The sequence below is a fragment of the Cordyceps militaris genome (assembly GCF_000225605.1).
Source record: "Cordyceps militaris CM01 unplaced genomic scaffold CCM_S00006, whole genome shotgun sequence".
Classification (NCBI taxonomy): Eukaryota; Fungi; Ascomycota; class Sordariomycetes; order Hypocreales; family Cordycipitaceae; genus Cordyceps; species Cordyceps militaris.
Genome location: NW_006271974.1, coordinates 2,981,886 through 2,999,952, shown reverse-complemented (window position 1 = coordinate 2,999,952; position 18,067 = coordinate 2,981,886). Strand labels below are relative to the sequence as shown.

The 18,067-nt window shown below is 58.3% G+C and overlaps 6 protein-coding genes across 6 annotated transcripts; 3 read left to right on the top strand and 3 right to left on the bottom strand.

Moving 5' to 3' along the window:
* Positions 1-893: 893 nt before the first annotated feature.
* On the bottom strand, positions 894-2,813 carry CCM_08199 (long-chain fatty acid transporter, putative; the record flags this gene model as incomplete). Its single annotated transcript, XM_006673338.1, has 1 exon — positions 894-2,813. The coding sequence occupies one exon, from the start codon at positions 2,811-2,813 to the stop codon at positions 894-896; it is 1,920 nt and encodes a 639-aa protein (XP_006673401.1).
* A 1,420-nt stretch (positions 2,814-4,233) lies between these two features.
* CCM_08198 (GPI transamidase component PIG-S, putative) lies at positions 4,234-5,932 on the top strand (the record flags this gene model as incomplete). The annotated part of the gene is made up of 2 exons (XM_006673337.1): positions 4,234-4,467; positions 4,538-5,932. The coding sequence occupies 2 exons, from the start codon at positions 4,234-4,236 to the stop codon at positions 5,930-5,932; spliced, it is 1,629 nt and encodes a 542-aa protein (XP_006673400.1).
* Positions 5,933-6,297: 365 nt separating this feature from the next.
* CCM_08197 (uncharacterized protein) lies at positions 6,298-7,067 on the bottom strand (the record flags this gene model as incomplete). The annotated part of the gene is made up of 4 exons (XM_006673336.1): positions 6,298-6,479; positions 6,547-6,585; positions 6,849-6,921; positions 6,966-7,067. 4 exons carry the CDS (start codon positions 7,065-7,067, stop codon positions 6,298-6,300), a joined length of 396 nt encoding a protein of 131 aa, XP_006673399.1.
* Positions 7,068-9,389: 2,322 nt separating this feature from the next.
* Positions 9,390-10,790, top strand: CCM_08196 (uncharacterized protein; the record flags this gene model as incomplete). Its single annotated transcript, XM_006673335.1, has 2 exons — positions 9,390-9,637; positions 9,701-10,790. The coding sequence occupies 2 exons, from the start codon at positions 9,390-9,392 to the stop codon at positions 10,788-10,790; spliced, it is 1,338 nt and encodes a 445-aa protein (XP_006673398.1).
* A 761-nt stretch (positions 10,791-11,551) lies between these two features.
* On the top strand, positions 11,552-13,791 carry CCM_08195 (Aldehyde dehydrogenase; the record flags this gene model as incomplete). The annotated part of the gene is made up of 3 exons (XM_006673334.1): positions 11,552-11,869; positions 12,191-12,354; positions 12,408-13,791. 3 exons carry the CDS (start codon positions 11,552-11,554, stop codon positions 13,789-13,791), a joined length of 1,866 nt encoding a protein of 621 aa, XP_006673397.1.
* Positions 13,792-14,583: 792 nt separating this feature from the next.
* Positions 14,584-16,383, bottom strand: CCM_08194 (amino acid permease family protein, putative; the record flags this gene model as incomplete). Its single annotated transcript, XM_006673333.1, has 3 exons — positions 14,584-14,594; positions 14,675-14,760; positions 14,840-16,383. 3 exons carry the CDS (start codon positions 16,381-16,383, stop codon positions 14,584-14,586), a joined length of 1,641 nt encoding a protein of 546 aa, XP_006673396.1.
* Positions 16,384-18,067: the final 1,684 nt, after the last annotated feature.

Genomic DNA, 18,067 nt, shown 5'->3' with positions numbered 1-18,067 from the left:
ATTCACTGCTGGATAGTCGCAATGCTGCTGCTGTCTTTAACGCCACTGCGATGGCTGCTGGTGGCGGACGTGGTATCGACGGCACCTTGAATCCCAACTATTTCGTGGACAACCTTGATCCTGTTGGCTCGCCCACTGCTTCGGGAGACTTTACACTGGGAGGAACCACCGCCAACGGCTCCTTTTCGTCGGATATGGCTTCACGAACAACCACCCTCGGCGTCAACTCTGGCGGACCAGCTGCCCGCCCCGGTAGTGGTGAGTTATCGGCTTCGGCCAGTGCAAGTGGCTCCGAATGGGGCTCGGAGATAGATGGCAGCGATAGAGAAGGCATTGCTATTTGGAATGGCGAATTGAGCAGCGTCATTGGTCTTCAAAAGCGTGGTCTTCGGGGCCTTATGGAGGGCCGAAGACTGCGCGAGAGGACGGGTACAGGTGGCGCTGCTATACTGGCGGCTGCGAATGCAAACGGCCAGTACCATCAGGGTGGACAGCGAGTCGGACTTGGTATAGGAAGCTCCTAAGCTGATGGGTGTCCACTCAATGTTTATGATGTTTAGGAGACATGTGTATATACGGGAACATGTGTGGGAAATAATGAACGGCCGTATATGTAGGACTTGGAATGATGGCATTATAGATGAAGAAAGTTTGAGGAGCTTCACAGCTGACAAAAGCCAGTCGATTCAAATTAGATGATATTCTCTGTATATTTACAGGTTGATTGTACTCTAAAGGCTCTTTCATGTCTGCTCTCGAAAAACGGAGAAAGTACTAGCCATGAGCATTGAAATGGAAAGACAAACATGCAGCGCTTCATCAGTGTCTGCTGTGCACAAGCTATTGTTGCTGCTCTACAGCCAAGCCGCCATAGTCACTTCTGTCATTCGCTTCTAGAGCTTGACGCGGCCACCTTGCAGTTCCTGCCACTCCTTCTGCCCAAAGGGGACATAGGTGTCCCCACGAAGCCAGTACAACGCGGCACCGTCGTCCAGCGCGTCCGGTTTCACACCGGCGTTGCGCAGAACAGACTTTTGCTGCTTGTTGGTGCCGGTCGTCTGCGGGCCGGCAATATCCTTGACGACGCGCAGGAAGAGCGGCACGGCGTACTTGGGCAGATTCGCGCGAACGTGGGCGGCGAGGCCGGTGAGGGTGTCGGCGTCGGGCGGGTCTTGGGTAAAGTTGACGGCGACACAGCCGGCGCGGCCGTCATGGTGGGGAAGCTGCACGCCGTAGACGTTGGCCTCGCGCACGGCGGCGTAGGTGCCGACGGCGTGCGCGACCTCGTTTGTCGAGACATTCTCCGACTTCCAGCGAAACGTGTCCCCGATGCGGTCGTTGAAGGCGTAGCGGCCCTCGCTGTCCAGGCTCATGATGTCGCCGGTGCGGTACCAGGCGTCGCCCTTGGCGAACACGTCGCGCAGGATCTTGGCCTCGGTGGCCTTTTCGTTGTTGAAGTAGCCCTGGAAGAGCCGCTTGAGGTCCGCCGGGTCGACGCGGGTGATGAGCTCGCCGGGCTCGCCGCTGGGCACGCGCCGGCAGAACCCGGTGGTCGGGTCGCGATAGGGCCGGTCCTGGTCGTGGTCGTACTCCAAAAAGGCCATGTCGTTGCGCAGCAGGAAGCGGCGCAGCCAGCCCATGCGGCCGACGGCGCCGGCGAACAGGTCGTTGGCGGACAGGTTCCAGGTCGAGCCGGCGCCTTCGGTCGAGGCGTAAAACTCGGCAATATGGGTGATGCCGAAGCGGTCTTTGAACTTGTTCCAAATGTCCGGGCGCAGGCCGTTGCCGACGGCGACGGTGACGTGGTGCTTGCGGTCCAGGTTCTCGCCGGTGACGGGGTCGATCTGCGGGGGCGCGGCCAGCAGGTACCGCAGGGTCTCGCCGACGTACTGGATGCCGGTGGCGCGGTGGCGGCGGACGTCGTGCCAAAAGGTCTTGGTGGAGAAGCGGCGGCCGAGGGCCTGGGTGCTGCCGGCGACAATGGTGGCGCAAAAGGACAGCACGGCGGCGGAGCTGTGGTACAGCGGCATCGACGTGTACATGACGTCGCGGGAGCGGCCGCCGCGGCCGAGCAGCATGGACGCGATGCTGCCGCCGCCGATGCACTTGGACCAGGACACGATGGCGGCCTTGGGCAAGCCCGTCGTGCCCGAGGTGTAGATGAGGATGGCCATGTTGGAGAACTCGGCCTCGGAGCGGTCGCTGTCCGGGAAGCGAATGGGCGTGATGCCGCGCGCGACGGCCTCGATCGCGGGCGTGAACTCGACAAACTCGACGTCGGGCAGCGCGGCGCGCACCTCGGCCGTGACGCTGTGCGCGACGGCCGGGTCGACGATGCAGAGGCGGGCGGTGGCGGCGGCGACGCAGTGGGCGAGGGGCTTGCCGGTCAGGTTGTAGTTGATGAAGGCGGGCTTGGCGCCAATGGCCCAGAGCCCCCACCAGAGGAAGAGGAAGGTGTCCGAGTTTTGGTAGTCGACGGCGACAATGTCGCCGGGGCGGACGCCGTGGTGGGCGCGCAGCCAGGTGCCGTGGCGCAGGACCTGGTCGTAGAACTGGGCGTAGGTGTAGCGGCGGTCCTCGAAGAGCAGCGCGGCGCGGTCGGCGTGCGACTTGCTCGTCGCCCACTGCTCGAGCGTGTAGAACAGGCTGACGCGGTCCTGCCGCACGCTGCGCAGCAGCCGGAACATGGTGACGAGGCCGATCTTCTGCAGTGTCAGGTCGTACCACAGACCGGACTTGGCGTTGAGGTACGCGCCGGCGGCGAGGACGGCCGGGGCCGCGACGGCAAGAGGCACTGGCCGGGTTGCGGGCATGTTAGTGGCTGGGGACGGTTTGGGATGTTTGGAAGTTGTCCTTTCGTACCGGGCATTTTCCGCTGCGAGATATTGTTCCTTGCTGCTTGGGCGGGTGCGGAGTTGGAGGGAACCGGGATTTGCGGCTGAGGCAAAAGGTTCCTAGGTGATGTGCCCGTAGCTTGTTTTGGCGCTGTTACGATTGCTGCAAGAAGAAGAAGAGAAGGGGGGGGGGAGGGGAATAGGCGGGAGAACAATGTCAATAGCAAAAGACGGAAAAGTGAAGCTGTGCAAGAACAAAAGTGAGTTGGCGCGCCGCTCTGACCGCAAGAATGCCGGAAGCAATGCAGCCAGCCTGTCACTCTCCGGTGGACGCTCGTCAATGCCGGCCCGCCGAAGCTGTGACGCCAGCCTCGGTCCCCTCGGTTCTAGGTGGTTATCAAAACAAAAAAAGTTGTGGGCGAAAAGGGCGGGCGAGCTAATAATAACGTTTGTTGCCGCGGGTCCGCGAATAGCGAATACCCCGATCTCTAGATGAAGCTGGCCTGATGATGCTCTTTTTGCAAACATTTTCCGCATATTTTATTCCCAAGTTTTTTTTTCTTCAAATCTCTACTCTTGCCAGGCTGTCCGGGATTCAGAGGTCCAAGCGAGCTGACTATGCGTGCTTTTTGGCTTCTAGCCCGATATTGCACTGCAAATGGTACACGCACCGCGAATAAGCCGCCGGGCTGCCATTCTGGAGTCCGCGGAATCTCCATTGCTGTAGCGCGGACTCTAGTGACCTAGGAGGTAAGTAGCCACGCCTAACCGAGGCGACGAAAGGTGACGTATCTGCAAAGGGAAAAAGACGCCGAACCCTGTTCTGCACCCAACTGAAACTGGGACTTGTTTGACTGGTCCGGCGTTGTTGGATCGTAACCAGCCCGGACCCGATGGCATTTGTCACTCACCTAGCCCACCAATCTCCTTGGCTTACCCCGGAAATCAGAGATCATGGCCCAGAGGGAGCGGAGACTTTTTTGCCGCCGACCCGTACACTGTAATAGTATGTAATAGTATGCAGTATGCTAGTGATACCTTGGGTTAGTTAGTATACCGGTTAGTTATGCAAGCTCCGTGTATGACCTGCTGGGTTGACACCATCGACAGCTGCTGCCCTGGCTATAAGCTTCGAAATACAAAAACAATGTTAAATGTGAGATGCCCTTTACCGAGTTGGTCGTCATCATCATACTTAGTCAATTTTTAAAAATTGCCCCAGTACCGTCTGGCCGGACCTGTTCATATCTCGCATAAATCGTGCATAATCACTGCACGTGATCTGGCGCCAAACCCGGCCACGATGACACGCCTTGCGCCTCGATCACGCATCTAGCAGCTGCCCGCCAAGGGGCTCCTCGACAGCTTCCCCGCCCCAGAAGAAAATCGTCATTGAACCATGGCCAGCACGGCGTCCGCAGAGGCGCCTGCCTCGCCCGCCGCGGCCGAACAAGCTCAAGGCTACACACCTCCTCCCGCCGAGAAGCCCTCCGACACGCGACGACGGAGCTACATTGTCTGGTCGTACTGGCTCATCGTCGTCTTCCTCGGCCTCCCGATCTGGTGGCAGACGACGGCCATTCACCGCGCCAGCCTGCCGCTGGATGGCATGATGCAATGGGCCGATGGCAAGGTCAGCACAAGAACGTGATGGGCTGGATGCCTGAAGGGCCCCTACTGACATTGGCCACCCGTTGGTGCAGGCTTGCCGTCCCGTCTTCCCGCTGCAAATCGAGATTCGCGCCGACGCGCTCCAGGAGGCCGAAGCGCAGCACCTCGTGCGCCTGACCCAGCACGCCCTCGACGACCTCAACGAGTTCTCCGGCCACCACCTGCGCCTGCAACTCGCCCCGAAGAACGGCGCGCGCGCCGCCCCCGACGACCCCGAACCCGCCCTGACCATTCACTGCCGGCCTGGCACCGCCGCCACGTCCTCGCTGAGCCCGGAGGAGCCGCGCCTCGACATCACCTACCCGCCCGGCGCCGCGCCGCAGCTCACCTCCGCCTCGTCGTCCCCGCTCGCCACGTACATCACCAACGAGCTGCGCGCCACGTTTGCCGAGGAGCAGTCCATCATCGCCTACTTGCTGTCGACGTCCTCCATGGCCGCTGCCGGCGCGCGGCCGCCGAGCCTCGCGCCCGAGGTCGCCGAGGCGCTGTCCAGACGCACGACGCGCTCCCTGCGCTACTCGCCCACGTACCACCTCACCTTTTCCCTCTTCACCGACCGCGGCCTGCCAAACGCGTGGGACATTGAGGCCGCGCTCGAAGAGTACATCCGGCCCCTGCTCGAGGTGCTCAAGCCGATTCACAACTTCACCGTGGACACGCAGGTCCAGCTCTACGCCACGCCCGGCGGCGCCCAGCAGGCCGAGGTGCTCACCAAAGAGGCTCTGTCGTCGTTTATCAACGCCGCCGAGTGGCCGCTGTCGCCCTTTATCGGCGGCGCGCCCACGGTCAACTTCTTGCTCTACGTCGGGAACCAGACCATCCAGCTCGACGGCGACGACAGCACCAACACGGCGCAGTCGTGGATGATCCCGCAGTGGGGCACCGTCTACCTCCTGCCCCTGCCCAGGGCCGACGCCCACGTGTCGCTGGCCACGCTCAAGCAGCCCATGCTCACCTTTGGCGGGCACCTGCTCTCGCTGCTCGGCACGCCCGTGTCGGGCTCGCTGCCGGTGCGCCTCTCCTCGCTGACGCGCATCCGGTCCACCGACCTGCTGCTGCGCGCGTCGTCGTCGCTCGGCTCGCTGGCGCGTCTCACGGAGAAGCTGCCGTCGATTGCCATCCCGCAGAGCGTCGCCGACGGCGTCGAGACGACGCTGCGCCACCTCGAGCAGGCCTGCGCCAACCTCGGCGGCGTCCAGGGCCTGACGCACGCCCGCATCGCCGAGCAGGAGGTGGAGCGCGCATTTTTCGAAAAGAGCATGGTCGGCCAGCTGTACTTTCCCGACGAGCACAAGATTGCCGTCTACCTGCCCCTGCTCGGACCCATTTCCGTGCCGCTCGTCATGGGCCTGATATCGGAGCTGAAGAATTGGATCGCGAGGCGCAAGAAGAGGGCAGAGGAAGCAAAGGAGAAAAAGGCACAATAGCGACGGTTATAGATTATGTTAAGATTAAGACAGAAAAAAAAATTGCAACACGACCATTTCATGACACCCAACGCAGTAACTGTCTGGAATGGGGAGGACTAGTGAGAAACGTGCTTTTTGTTATGAAATCAAATTACCACGGCGCTACTATTATGATATAGGCATAGTATCAAATTAACGCGGTGCTACCATTGTATGATGTAGGTATAGAATCAAGGCCATGCCACATCTATTCACGAACATGGGAGGTTAGTTCATCGCTCTCAAGCCTTGCGCTAAACTATTGTCCTCCTCTCCCAACCTGTCTTGGGTCCTGTACGGCGCTTCCCCGAAACGGCGAATGCTTGTGAAGCGGTCGCGGAGCCTTAGAGGGAGTACGGGCTGTACTCGCCGGGACCGCGGGTGTCGCCGCCGCCGCAGCCATCGCAGGCGCGCGCCCAGCGACGCGGTCGGCAGACGAGCGCGTTCGGGCAGTTATCGCTCTCGCACTGGCTCTCGCAGGTGCCGATGACGAGCGAGCGGCCGGCGACATAGGCGCACGGCTCGGCTGTATATTGCATCAGTTGAGGCGTTGCGTGTTGGACACAACAGCAGTAGGAAGAGTTACTACATACCGGGCCAGGCATTGCGGCACGCATCAATATGGGGCCATGCTGCGGCAAGGGTCGACAACCCCGCGAGAATGGCGGCACGCGTGAGAAGCCTGCTGGGTGTTGAGCAGGGAAGGAACGCGGCGAGCACATGGGGGAGAGAGAGAACTCACATGGCAACGTGAATCGGTAGACGTGTATGCTACACTTATTCGCTGAAAAAGAAGAGAGAGAGAAAAGCAGATCAAGCTGAAGATTGACAAGGGGAGGTTGCAGTTGAGCGATACATTCACTTCTTTATATACTTGATGGGATGTCATCCTTACCGGGCCAAGCCGGCGCGTAGCCCCGTACCATGTGGTCGTTCTCCCCTTCCCTTCTGCTTCGGCAACAACTGGTCTGGACTCGGAGGACTCGGCGTCTCAAAGCAGCTTGGAACATACATCGTTTCTCGCTCGCGGTCTATTCAAGGGACCGCGGCTGGGCAAGTGGCCCCCCGTTGGTGGCTGGCTGAGGTGACGAACTGTTCCTCCAGCGGCGGGCATATTACAGGCCAAGCTCCGCTGCCCATTTGTTATACCCTCTTTTGGTCGCATGCCGAGTCTACCCAACTCGCTACCCTTGCATCAATCAGTTGAATGGTCATTTTACCTCGTCGTTGTCGCCGTTGCCCCTCTCATGTCACAACGGCGTTGGCGGAACCGCATAGCCTCGGATGAGTTGCTGACGAATGAAATGCCGCAACTTGGTATGCAACATCGGACTGTTTCGAGGTACACACGCCGCTACTAAGAAAATTTGGCTTTGTGCTGTCATATATCAGATATGCGAGAATGCGGCATGTGATGGATGGCGGCCAGGCACGAGCTCGAGAGGCAGGCGGGAAAACAGAACTGCTCAGAGCTTACAAGGGAGTGCGCAACAAAGCGCGAACTGGGGTATGCTGAAAGTAAAATGAATATGTACATGATCTGCCCTTGGTGTCGACACAGCGACTCGGAAGCTGGCTTCGGCATGTATATTGACATGTCTTCGACTGGCGGCGCGTAGTATTACACGGACGAGCATATGAAGATGAGCCGCCCAACACAGCCACAACGACTGGTGCCCCGATACTTGTCACTGATGCGGGTCGTTTGATGGCCAGCGATTTCCAATCTCCTTGTTCGGCCGTTGGGTTGACTGACCACGTGCCCGTCGTCTGCTGTTGGTTGTGAAGCACTGCAGTATGGCCGTCGTGCTTCACCTCTTGACTCCAATTCAAGCACACTCTGTAGCAGTTTGACCGGTAGAAACAGTTTCTTATTCCCAATATCCTTGTCCCACACTCGCTCCGGCTCTCGCCCAACCCGTTGAACCTTTCCGCCCATGAGCAGGGTCTCAAGGTTGGGCCATGCATTCTACAGCTACGCACGAGAAGAGCAACAGCAAAACTTTTTTGTCGTTTGAAAAGCATTTATAACTAGCGTGGAAATAGTATACTGACTGTATTGCTGTATCCCATCTTCCGCTTGACTAGTCACAGCACGGGAGCTCGCCGACAACAGTAGCGCCTCGGTCGTGGGCCAACACTCTCATGATGCTTGGCAGGAATCGCTCTCCCCGCCCCCAGCAATCTTGCAAACGCCGTTGCACAAGGCAATAAAATATATCTCGCCCTTATCTCCGAACTGACAGAAGAACAGGGACCGGTAAATATATTCAGGGGTGAAGGGCACTCCGACGTTAATGAGCGACTCGTAAATCTGGTCAAGGTACGCCCCTATCCATGTGTCAATGAGAATCTTTGGAAAGATGTCGGGTTTATTTCGCTATACCTTTTGCAAGAAGGCCTTTGCCGCAGTAGTAGAGACCTGATACGCAGTTCTTGGCTGCGACTGGGGCCGCAACAGCTGCAAGAGCCGCCGCGACGGCAAGAAACCTGACCATGACGTTGACAAGACTACCTCAATCAAGATATTGTTAGAAATGTGTTTAGATCGACTGTATTGAGATTTGAATGGTGTAAAGATTACAGCGAGAAAGTGACTGGTCCGATACACTGGTGGTAAAAGAAACTATTTATGCACGTTTCCCGGCACTCCTCCATGCTCGCACAAGAGGCTGCAAGCATATCACAGACTTTAGCCCTTGTATTCTTGACAGTACTGCCCCTCTACATGCATGTCTTGCCAAATACATAGACGGGCTGCCTGCGTGCGAGGTGTGTAGATGTGCAATCCGATTCTTACCTACACATGGCTATACACCAATACAAGACGAACACACTGCGCCGATTGCTTCCTGGTGTAGCCTGACAGGTAGCACAGTTTCTATGCCTGTGCATTAGACTCGTCTAGGCCTTTCGAGATATAGGGACGGTCAACATTCTCGCGCGACACTCCAGATTTTCTCATTGGATGGGGTTTGCTTGGATGCGCTGCACGGGTATACTGATTCAGTTGAGTGTTTCCTCACGGCATACTCTGATCAAGACGAGCCTGTATCTAATGGATATAGGTTTTCTGCTCTGTGATTGGAGTGAGCAGGCCCTTTTTTGGTATGCTGGGCATTTACACAGCTTAATGAGCGGCCATGAAGCCATCTTCGGCTTGTTTGTGACTGCACAGGAAAAAGTTCGCCAGAGCAAAAACTGGCGCTGTATTGAATTCGCAAAATTCCTTCAAGATGTTAATGTCATTTTTTCCTGATTGATAGAATTTATTAAAAGTTCATAGTGGCTTGCCCGTTCATGACGTAGTGGGGTGGCCGATTTGGCGATGACGATTCCGCAAGTCCAAACGCACCCCAGTCGCCATAGCCTTCCTTGCCCTTCCCCTTCTGCACTCCCGCCACGGCCACACCGCCCGCACAATGCCTCTGTCAAAATGCTGCCCGAGCCCGCGCTGACATGTACCGTTCCCAGCGTCCACGACGGGCTGCCTCTCGACTGTCGCGTCTACCACCCCGCGCCGCTGCGGGCGAGCTCGCAAACGGCCCCGTGGACGCGACGACACGCGGCCGTGCTCGCGCACCCGTACGCGCCGCTGGGCGGCAGCTTTGACGACCCGGTGGTGGATGTTGTCGGGGCCACGCTTCTCAAAGAGGGCTACCTGCTGTGCACGTTTAATTTTCGGTAAGAATGGGGGGAGCATGGCCGTTGGGCGGACGCGTCTGGTTGACGATTTTTTGACTGCAGAGGAGCGGGCCATTCAGCAGGCAAAACATCGTGGACGGCCAAACCAGAGCGCCTCGATTTTCAGAGCGTTGTTGCGTTTCTGTCGTACTACATACACCACCTGGATCCGGTCCAGGGCGCGTCCTCGGACCGCGACGAGCCGCCCACGACCCTCGACGGCGTCGCCAACGGAGCGCCGACCGACACGACGACGGCCTGTGAGCGACCCGTGCTCGTCATTGGCGGCTACTCGTACGGGTCACTCATCACAGCCCAGCTCCCACCGCTCGAGACGATTCTGGAGCCGTTTGCCGCCCCGTCGAGCGCCTCCCACGAGGCGCAGATACGCCTCCGCGCAGCGAGCCTTGCCGAGCAGCAAAACACGATCATCAGGCGCGCGCGGGACGCACTGCGCGAGAGCAGCAGCCCCAAGAAGAGTCCCTCCAAGCGCGGCGTCCGCGTCGGTGGCGGCGACGAGGGTGCTCTGAGCCCACGCCGCAGCACCTCCGCAGGCGGCCGCAGCCGGAGCGTGTCCCGGGAGCTCGAGGAGAAGCTCCACGAGCTCGCCGCCAAGACCAAGGCGAGCCTCGCCGCCGCTGCGCCGCGCCCCCACCGACACGTCCCCTCCGAGACGAGCGCACTGGACAAGGTGCCCGAAGAAAGCACCAACGACGGGCCGGCGCAAGGTCGACTCCCCCGGCTCCCGGCGTTTGCGGCGCCCCGGCCCGCGTACCTGCTGCTCTCGCCGATCCCGGGCCTTGCCTCGCACCTGGTGACGCTGCGGGTGCTGCCCGGGGCGCTGTCGCGCGCGCGGCGGCCCGAGGACGACCCGGCCGAGGCCAAGCTCGTGCGGCGCCCGACGCTGGCGGTGCATGGCGGCGCTGACCTGTTTGTTCTGCCGTACAAGGCGCGCGAGTGGGTCGCCCGGCTCGCGGGCGCGGCTGGCTCCCGGTTCCGCGGTATCGAAGTGCCCGCGGCTGGCCACTTTTGGGCCGAGCCCGGCGTGCTGGACACGCTGCTCGCGCTGGTGCGGGAGTTTGCGAGCGGGCTGGTGATGGATCGCGAGGAGACTGGGATGGTGCCCGAGGACGCGAACGGGATGGATGGTTGATACCTGGCATTGATGTGATAAAAGTACCAGTGTCGGAAACAGTTTAAAAGGGCTCGTGGGCATTGTTAGGCCAGCATTACTATCTCATGTATAGAAATGAATCAAATAACCAATGTAGAGGATAAGCAATAAACTGGGATGTTTGGAGTTTGAAACAAACATCCGCCGTGTGACGAACGTTGATCGCATTCACTGATCATCATGGCCTCCATGGTATCTGGTAGCCTTGACGGCAAATTGCCTATGGATCGGTTCAAGAATCGAACGATTCGAAAAATACGACGTTTTTTCTTTTCTATTTTCAGATACAGCTTTCATAAGGATCCGCGTAACCTTGCGCAGTCGAAATCGCGAGCCGTTCAGCCTGGTAGTCGCGGGCCTGCCCGAAGGGGTGCGCCGGCATGAACTGGTCCTCTACTGTGCCCATGCATGTGTATACATAATTCTCAGGGTGTTAAGCTGGCCAATTCACCCTTCATTCTAGTCAGATCACCCACCAGACGACGGGTGAGACCGTTGCCGTACATCTGAAAGAGTCCGGCGCAGAAGAGGAAACATTGTAAGCGGGACGTCGTGGTCCGATACAGGACCGCCGGTGTCTCAATACGGCAATTCAGACCCCTATTACAATCGCATTTGTAATGTTGGCGTTGGCTCCGGGCTGCCAGATAGATGAAGTCAGGAAGTTCGGTTCCGCACGCCACCAAGTGCGGGCTACGCGGGCGACCGAGAAAGCCGGGGGGTAGGAGTGGGCCAAGATAATGCTCTATCAACCAATCAATGTACCTCTATGCATTGCGATTGTCGAGACACCCCCCTGGCCCCATCGGTGTAGTAATAAGTGGGCTCGGGGCCGCGGACAGCCGGCCTGTGGCGCGCCTCAAGCTTCCAAGCTTTCAAGCTCCATCAGCCACCACCGTGATGGACGGACGGTGCAGTTAGTTTACTCCGACATCTTTTGGAGCTGCGATATCGATTGTACATACACCCCTCCAAAACAATCCCCCGCGATGCGTGCTGGTTGCACGGCGGCACGCCTGTCTCGGCTTGTGGTCTCCCCCCGACGCAGCTATCCCAAGGTTCGTGCAGCCTCACGGTGTTCACGTTCCCCATCCTTTACTGTACAGTGGCCCCCGCCGGTATATCAAGTTGCAGCGACGTGCATGCAGTGTGTGGTTCAAGCTTGAGTCGCAAAACCTCGTCCGTCTACGCCGTCGCCGTTTGCTGCTTTCCCGCGTTTTGCCCCGCCTCCGCGTTGGGGTAGCGTCCGTCCACCACTGCGCAGCTTACCAGCTACCTACCTACTCCCCAAGCTTGCCTTCTCTTTCTGCTTCAATTTTTTTTTCTCTCCCGCTGCAATCTTCATCTCTTCAAGCTCGCCTTCTAAACTCCCTAGGTAGCCTCTTGACTTCATCTTCCGCCCCCGCTTCACACACAACATGGCTCTCCAGACCAAGCTCAAGGCCCCCAACGGCCTCGACATCACCCTTCCCACCGGGCTCTTCATCAACAACGAGTTTGTCGCCTCCAGCTCCGGCACCAAGATTACCAGCGTCAGCCCCGCGTATGACATCCCCCTCACTCCTGCTCTCTTCATGGACTCACATGGTTTCTCAGTGATGGCAGCGAAATCTGCTCCGTCGAGGCCGCATCGGCCCAGGACGTAGACACGGCCGTCAAGGCCGCCCGCGCCGCCTTTGAGGACCCCTCGTGGGCCGACTGCGCCGGCCGCGAGCGCAGCGTCCTCATGCACAAGCTGGCCGACCTCGTCGAACAGCACGCCAACGTCCTCGCCACCATCGAGACCTGGGACAACGGCAAGCCCTACACCGTTTCGCTCAACGAGGATCTGCAGGAGGTCATCTACACCCTCCGCTACTACGCCGGCTGGGCCGACAAGATCCACGGCCAGACCATCCCCACGACGCGCGCCAAATTCGCATACACACTGCGCCAGCCCGTCGGTGTCTGCGCCCAAATCATCCCCTGGAACTACCCCCTCGCCATGGCTGCCTGGAAGCTCGGCCCGGCCCTCGCCACTGGCAACACCATCGTTCTCAAGCCCGCCGAGCAGACCCCGCTCTCCATCCTCTACTTTGCTACGCTCGTCAAGGAGGCCGGCTTCCCGCCTGGTGTTCTCAACATCGTCAACGGCTACGGCCGCGAGACGGGAACTGCCCTCGTCACCCACCCCAACGTCAACAAGGTCGCCTTCACCGGCTCCACGGCCACTGGTCGCGAAATCATGAAGATGGCCAGCGGCACCCTCAAGAACATCACTCTCGAGACCGGCGGCAAGTCGCCCCTTGTCGTTTTTGACGACGCCGACCTCGAGCAGGCCGCCAAGTGGGCCTACATCGGCATTCTCAGCAACCAGGGCCAGGTCTGCACGGCAACCTCACGTCTCATTGTCCAAGAATCCGTCCTGCCCAAGTTCCTCGAATACTTCAAGACTGAGATCAAAAACACCGCCGTCACCGGCAACCCCTTCTCCGAGACCACCACACACGGCCCGCAAGTCTCGCAGGTACAGTACGACAAGATCCTGGCCTTTATCGAGGGCGCCAAGAAGGAAGGCGGCAAGGTAGAGCTGGGCGGCGCATCGGCCCAGGCCACCGCCGGCGCCGGCAAGGGCTTCTACATTGAGCCCACCGTCATCAGCAACGTCACCAAGGACATGACCATTTTCCAAGAGGAGGTCTTTGGCCCCGTCGCCGCCGTGACGCCGTTCAAGACGGAGGGGGAGGCGCTCAAGCTCGCCAACAACTCGCAGTACGGCCTCGCCGCCGCCGTCTTTAGCCAGAACATTGAGCGCGCCCACAAGGTCGCCGAGCGCCTCGAGGCCGGCATGGTCTGGATCAACTCGTCCAATGATAGCGATCCCGCCGTGCCTTTTGGCGGCGTCAAGCAGAGCGGTATCGGTCGCGAGCTCGGCGAGGCGGGCCTGCACTCGTACCTCGAGACCAAGGCCGTCCACGTCAACCTGGGCTCCAAGTTGTAAAATAAACTAACTCGCAAAATAGTAACATAGTATATCTAACAAGCTAGGTGTGTATTTAATGAATGCATCGCTCCTATATCATACCAGATAGGTGAATCCCGTCATTGCACTTGTGTAGCATGTTCTCTATTGCTGGCTCTCTTGCACAACCCATGAATGGAAAAGATTTCTTATAAAGATGGACTAACTAGATAGCCTTTAAATATAGTCGGCCGATGAGCAGCATGCAAGTCCTCCACCGATATGCTGCGCAGTGGTGACCTTCTGTTGTAGCTGCTACAGCCATGGCTTTCCTAGAGTGGGAAGACAAATAGCTTCATGTCTGTAGGTACGTAGGAATACTCTCTCCAATAACCAATTAATAGTGTCTCCGCCCATCTCAAAGCCTGTAAAGTATATCCATCTAGTTATTGCTTCCCACAGACTTGGCAAATTTCTCTGGCTCGGGAATATTGGACGCATTTGGGCCGCCTCGGGCGACTCGGGGTCCGCCCCGGGCAGGAAAAAGTGGCCAGGCTCGCATCATTTAGTCCATTCAACACGCCACCTGAAAGCTTTACGAGCTGCCTCGCAAAGGGATTTTTCTTTTTCCTAAAATGCCTACACTTGTTCACTCTGTTTCTTTTCTACACAAACTAGACATGTTTGGCATGTACATTTGCAGATATATATTCAAAAATGGGTAAAGCTCACTAAACCGACAAGTGACGAAACGTTCTGTCGACGAACAATGGCAAGTATATCCTCTCGTCTTGCACACCCATGCGCTTCCTTCTTCTCTGACTAGCCTTGCTATTGAGAGTCTACTTACTTGTTATACGTTAGGCTCGACACCATCTTACCTATGTCCGCCGCACGCCTCATTATAAGGCAATGGACTAACTGGCCGACGACGGTCCAGCAAACGACGACTCCAATGAGTCATCCGCAAACGTGCCGTACGTCTCCGAGACGGCGGGGTCGTCGACCCTAGATCGGTTTCTTATCGTCAGGAACGCTGGCCATAGAGTGCGCCGTAGTGGGGGAAGGTTGGGCGGCGTCTGCGTACAGGATGTTCTCCGGCAGGTACTGCGGCTCCATGTAGGTGCGCTGGCCCTGCAGGAACCAGAAGCTGACGGAGACGACGAGCATGATGCCAAAGACGGCAATAGCCCAGTTCATGTCGGCGATGCCCGGGTTGGGCGCCGACGGGAAGAAGAAGAAGACGGTCGACACGGTGCAGTAGACGAGCGAGATCCAGTTGAGGAGCGGGCCCCACCGGCCGAGGTGCAGCGTGCCGCCGGGCGGGAGGCGTTCGCGGCCGGCCAGCATGAGGGCGGCAATGGGCATGGCGTACGAAATGGTGAGGGCAATGGTGCTGACGCTCAGGATGGCCTGCAGGACCGTGTCGGCAAAGAGGTAGAGGAGGCCGACGACAGCCGTGATGCCGGCCTGCAGCCAGAGGGCGCGCACGGGCATGAGCCAGTACGTGTCGACGTGGGCAAAGTAGCGCGCAAAGGGGATGCCGCCGTCGCGGGCAAAGCTCCAGGTGAGGCGCGAGGCCGACGTCATGATGCTGATGCCCTGGCCCATGCCGTTAAAGATGAAGAGAGCGACGAAGACGGCGGCGCCTTTGACGCCGACGACGTCCTGGATCAGCTGGATAAAGGGCTGCCCGGAGGTGGGTTCCTGCAGGTTCTTGAAGTCTTGGACACAGAAGAGGCACGCGCAGAGGAAGATCCAGCCGGAGACGGCGCCACAGATGACGGACATGTACATGGTCATGGGCGTCTGCTTGCGCGGGTTGGGGATCTCTTCCACCATGTGGATGACCGAGTCAAAGGCGGTGAGACCATAGGCCGACTGGACGAGGCCGAGGAACCAGGTAACGCCGGAATTCCAGCCGGTGCTGTTGATCCAGGTGCCAAAGACAAACTTGGCGTTTTGGAAATGCAGCTCATGATGGGTGCCCACGGCAATGGGGAGGCCAATGGCGAGGGCGAAGAAGAGTGCAACGAAGCCCACGGCGACGAAATTGTTGAAGCCAGGCAGGATTTTCTCATTCCGGCAGGCAACGTGATTGAAGGCACTAAAGGCCACAGTGATGCCGACGTAGACGAGGAGCTTGACCCAGCCTTTGTTGGCGCCCTCCCACTCGGGGTCAAACATGAGCTTCATGCCAAGGAGGAACTGGGTCATGAAGGCATTCTGGGAGGCTGTGAGGGTCCACCAGCCAAAGGTGTTGATCCAGGCACACATGTACGAGGAGCGACGACCCCAAGGCGTTTCCCACAGGCGCGAGATCCAAAAGGCCTGGCCGAGGGCTGTGGGCATGCTGCTGCAGAGCTCGCCGAGCGAGATGGCGACGCAGAGGTTGCAGCCGAAGACGAAGACGAGACCCCAGAGGATGGTGACGGGGCCGCCGTTGAGGAGACCGCTGGCCAGGTTCTGGGCACAGGTGCTCCAGGTGCCGAGAATGCAAAAGGAGAGAGCAAGCATGCTCCAGACGTCAAACTTGCGGGTGAGCGTCTCAGCATGGCCAAGCGCGGCAAGATCGCCCGCATCCAGGGCAGCCTGGTCGAGCTCGTCGATGTGTGCCTTGCCGCGGTCCATTGTAATATGGTTTCTTCTTGGCTTGCGTGTAGTTCCCTTTCATTCTCTAGCGGAGGATATACCGTACGACGACGGGAAAGACGAGCACGGCGCGGTTTGGTTGCAGGCGTTGTATGTGTATTAGTGGTTGCAGAAGCGGCGTTTCAGCGGGAAAAGGAGCCGGACGATAAATTCCGGGTAGGCTTGGATGAGATTGATGGCAGAGGAGATGCCAATGATGATAAATGCTACAAAGAGCCGGGGGCGTGTAAGTTGATTCGAAGTTGCGGGATATGTATGGTAGGATTGGTGACAGGAGGAACGTGCAGATACTGGGACAGCACCTTGCGACTCTGTGAGGATCGCACCGCCCTAAGTATAGGACCAAAGACTGCTGAGGGGCGCCTCTGCGACGAGCTCATCCATTGGGGCTGGGCGATCGAAGCTGGAGAGGCCCTGGGGGGTGCGTGGTGTGTGTGTGGTCTGGCGGGCTGATGAGTGAGGAGGAGGAGGGTGAGTGAATGCCAGATGGGGTCGGACTGCGCCCTATGGCCAGGAGACCCTAGTTGACGAGCGCCATGTAATGCTATCAAGAGACGGGCCAACTGGTGTGAGAGTAGAGAGGAGGGGAACGGGGGACCTTTTCGGAACAGGCGAGGAACGTAATCCTGGGGAAAACCCTAGCGCCTCTTGTCGCGTGCCGGGGTAGCCAGCAAAGGGGGCTTGGAGGCCGGGTTTCGGAGAGCGCAGCGTGAGGTATCAAAGAGTTGGAGAAGTGGACAAGGCGTTGCTTTGGTGGCGCAGGATGTCAGTCTGTGTGGCGATGAGAAGAGCCGCCTCAGAGATGTCCAAGGGCGTTGGTGAAGCGCAGACGTCCAAGTAAGAAATGAGGAAGAAGGAAAAAATCTGGGGATAACTATAAAGAGACATGGGGGGCGAGCGAAAGCCCAAGTGGAGTAGACCTCGTTTGGAGCAAGACAAGGAAGGGCTGAGATACCTGCGAGGTACCTGTGCGGCTCGCCGCCAAACGGTTGCTATCGGGAGCGTGTAGTTGCCTATCTTCACCACAGAGTAGGCACACGGAAGCATTGCGAAAACTCTGCTCATATCAGCCTGCCCTCCACGAGATAACACAATGGCATGGACCAACTGCAACTATGTAGGTGTATCAAGGTGATAAGATAGACAGATACGTAGTTGACGCCCCAGCGCAAAAGTGGACTCGTTATCGCACATCTTCGCGGGGGAGGGCAAATGGGGACACGAGGCAGTGTGTGTGTTGATAATATATCCGAGTTAATTACAGGGGTGACATGGAATTCGGGATGTCATGAGGATGCAATAGTTGACATCGCGCACCTGCTGGTTTGTCACCGATGTTGGTGGCTCGTGAACGGCTCGATTTAGGTAGTCACTAACGTCACCGGCGAGTCACTATTTGCAGCTAGATTGAACCGCTCCTCCGGTATAAAACTGCGCTACTAATAACCCCGAGTCAACTCCGTAACTAGGCGGTACATGTAGTAATATCGTGGTATCACCGTGCCTTGGTTGTGTTGGAGAATGCCACCTTGGGTTGACAAGTACTCTGTAGGTACCTCGCGGACCAGCTGTCAGCTGCCAGCCGCCAGCTGCAACATTCTTGCGGCCCGTCAGAGCCTCCTCGCGCAAACGCACCCATCCCAGTCCAAATCTAGATATTGCT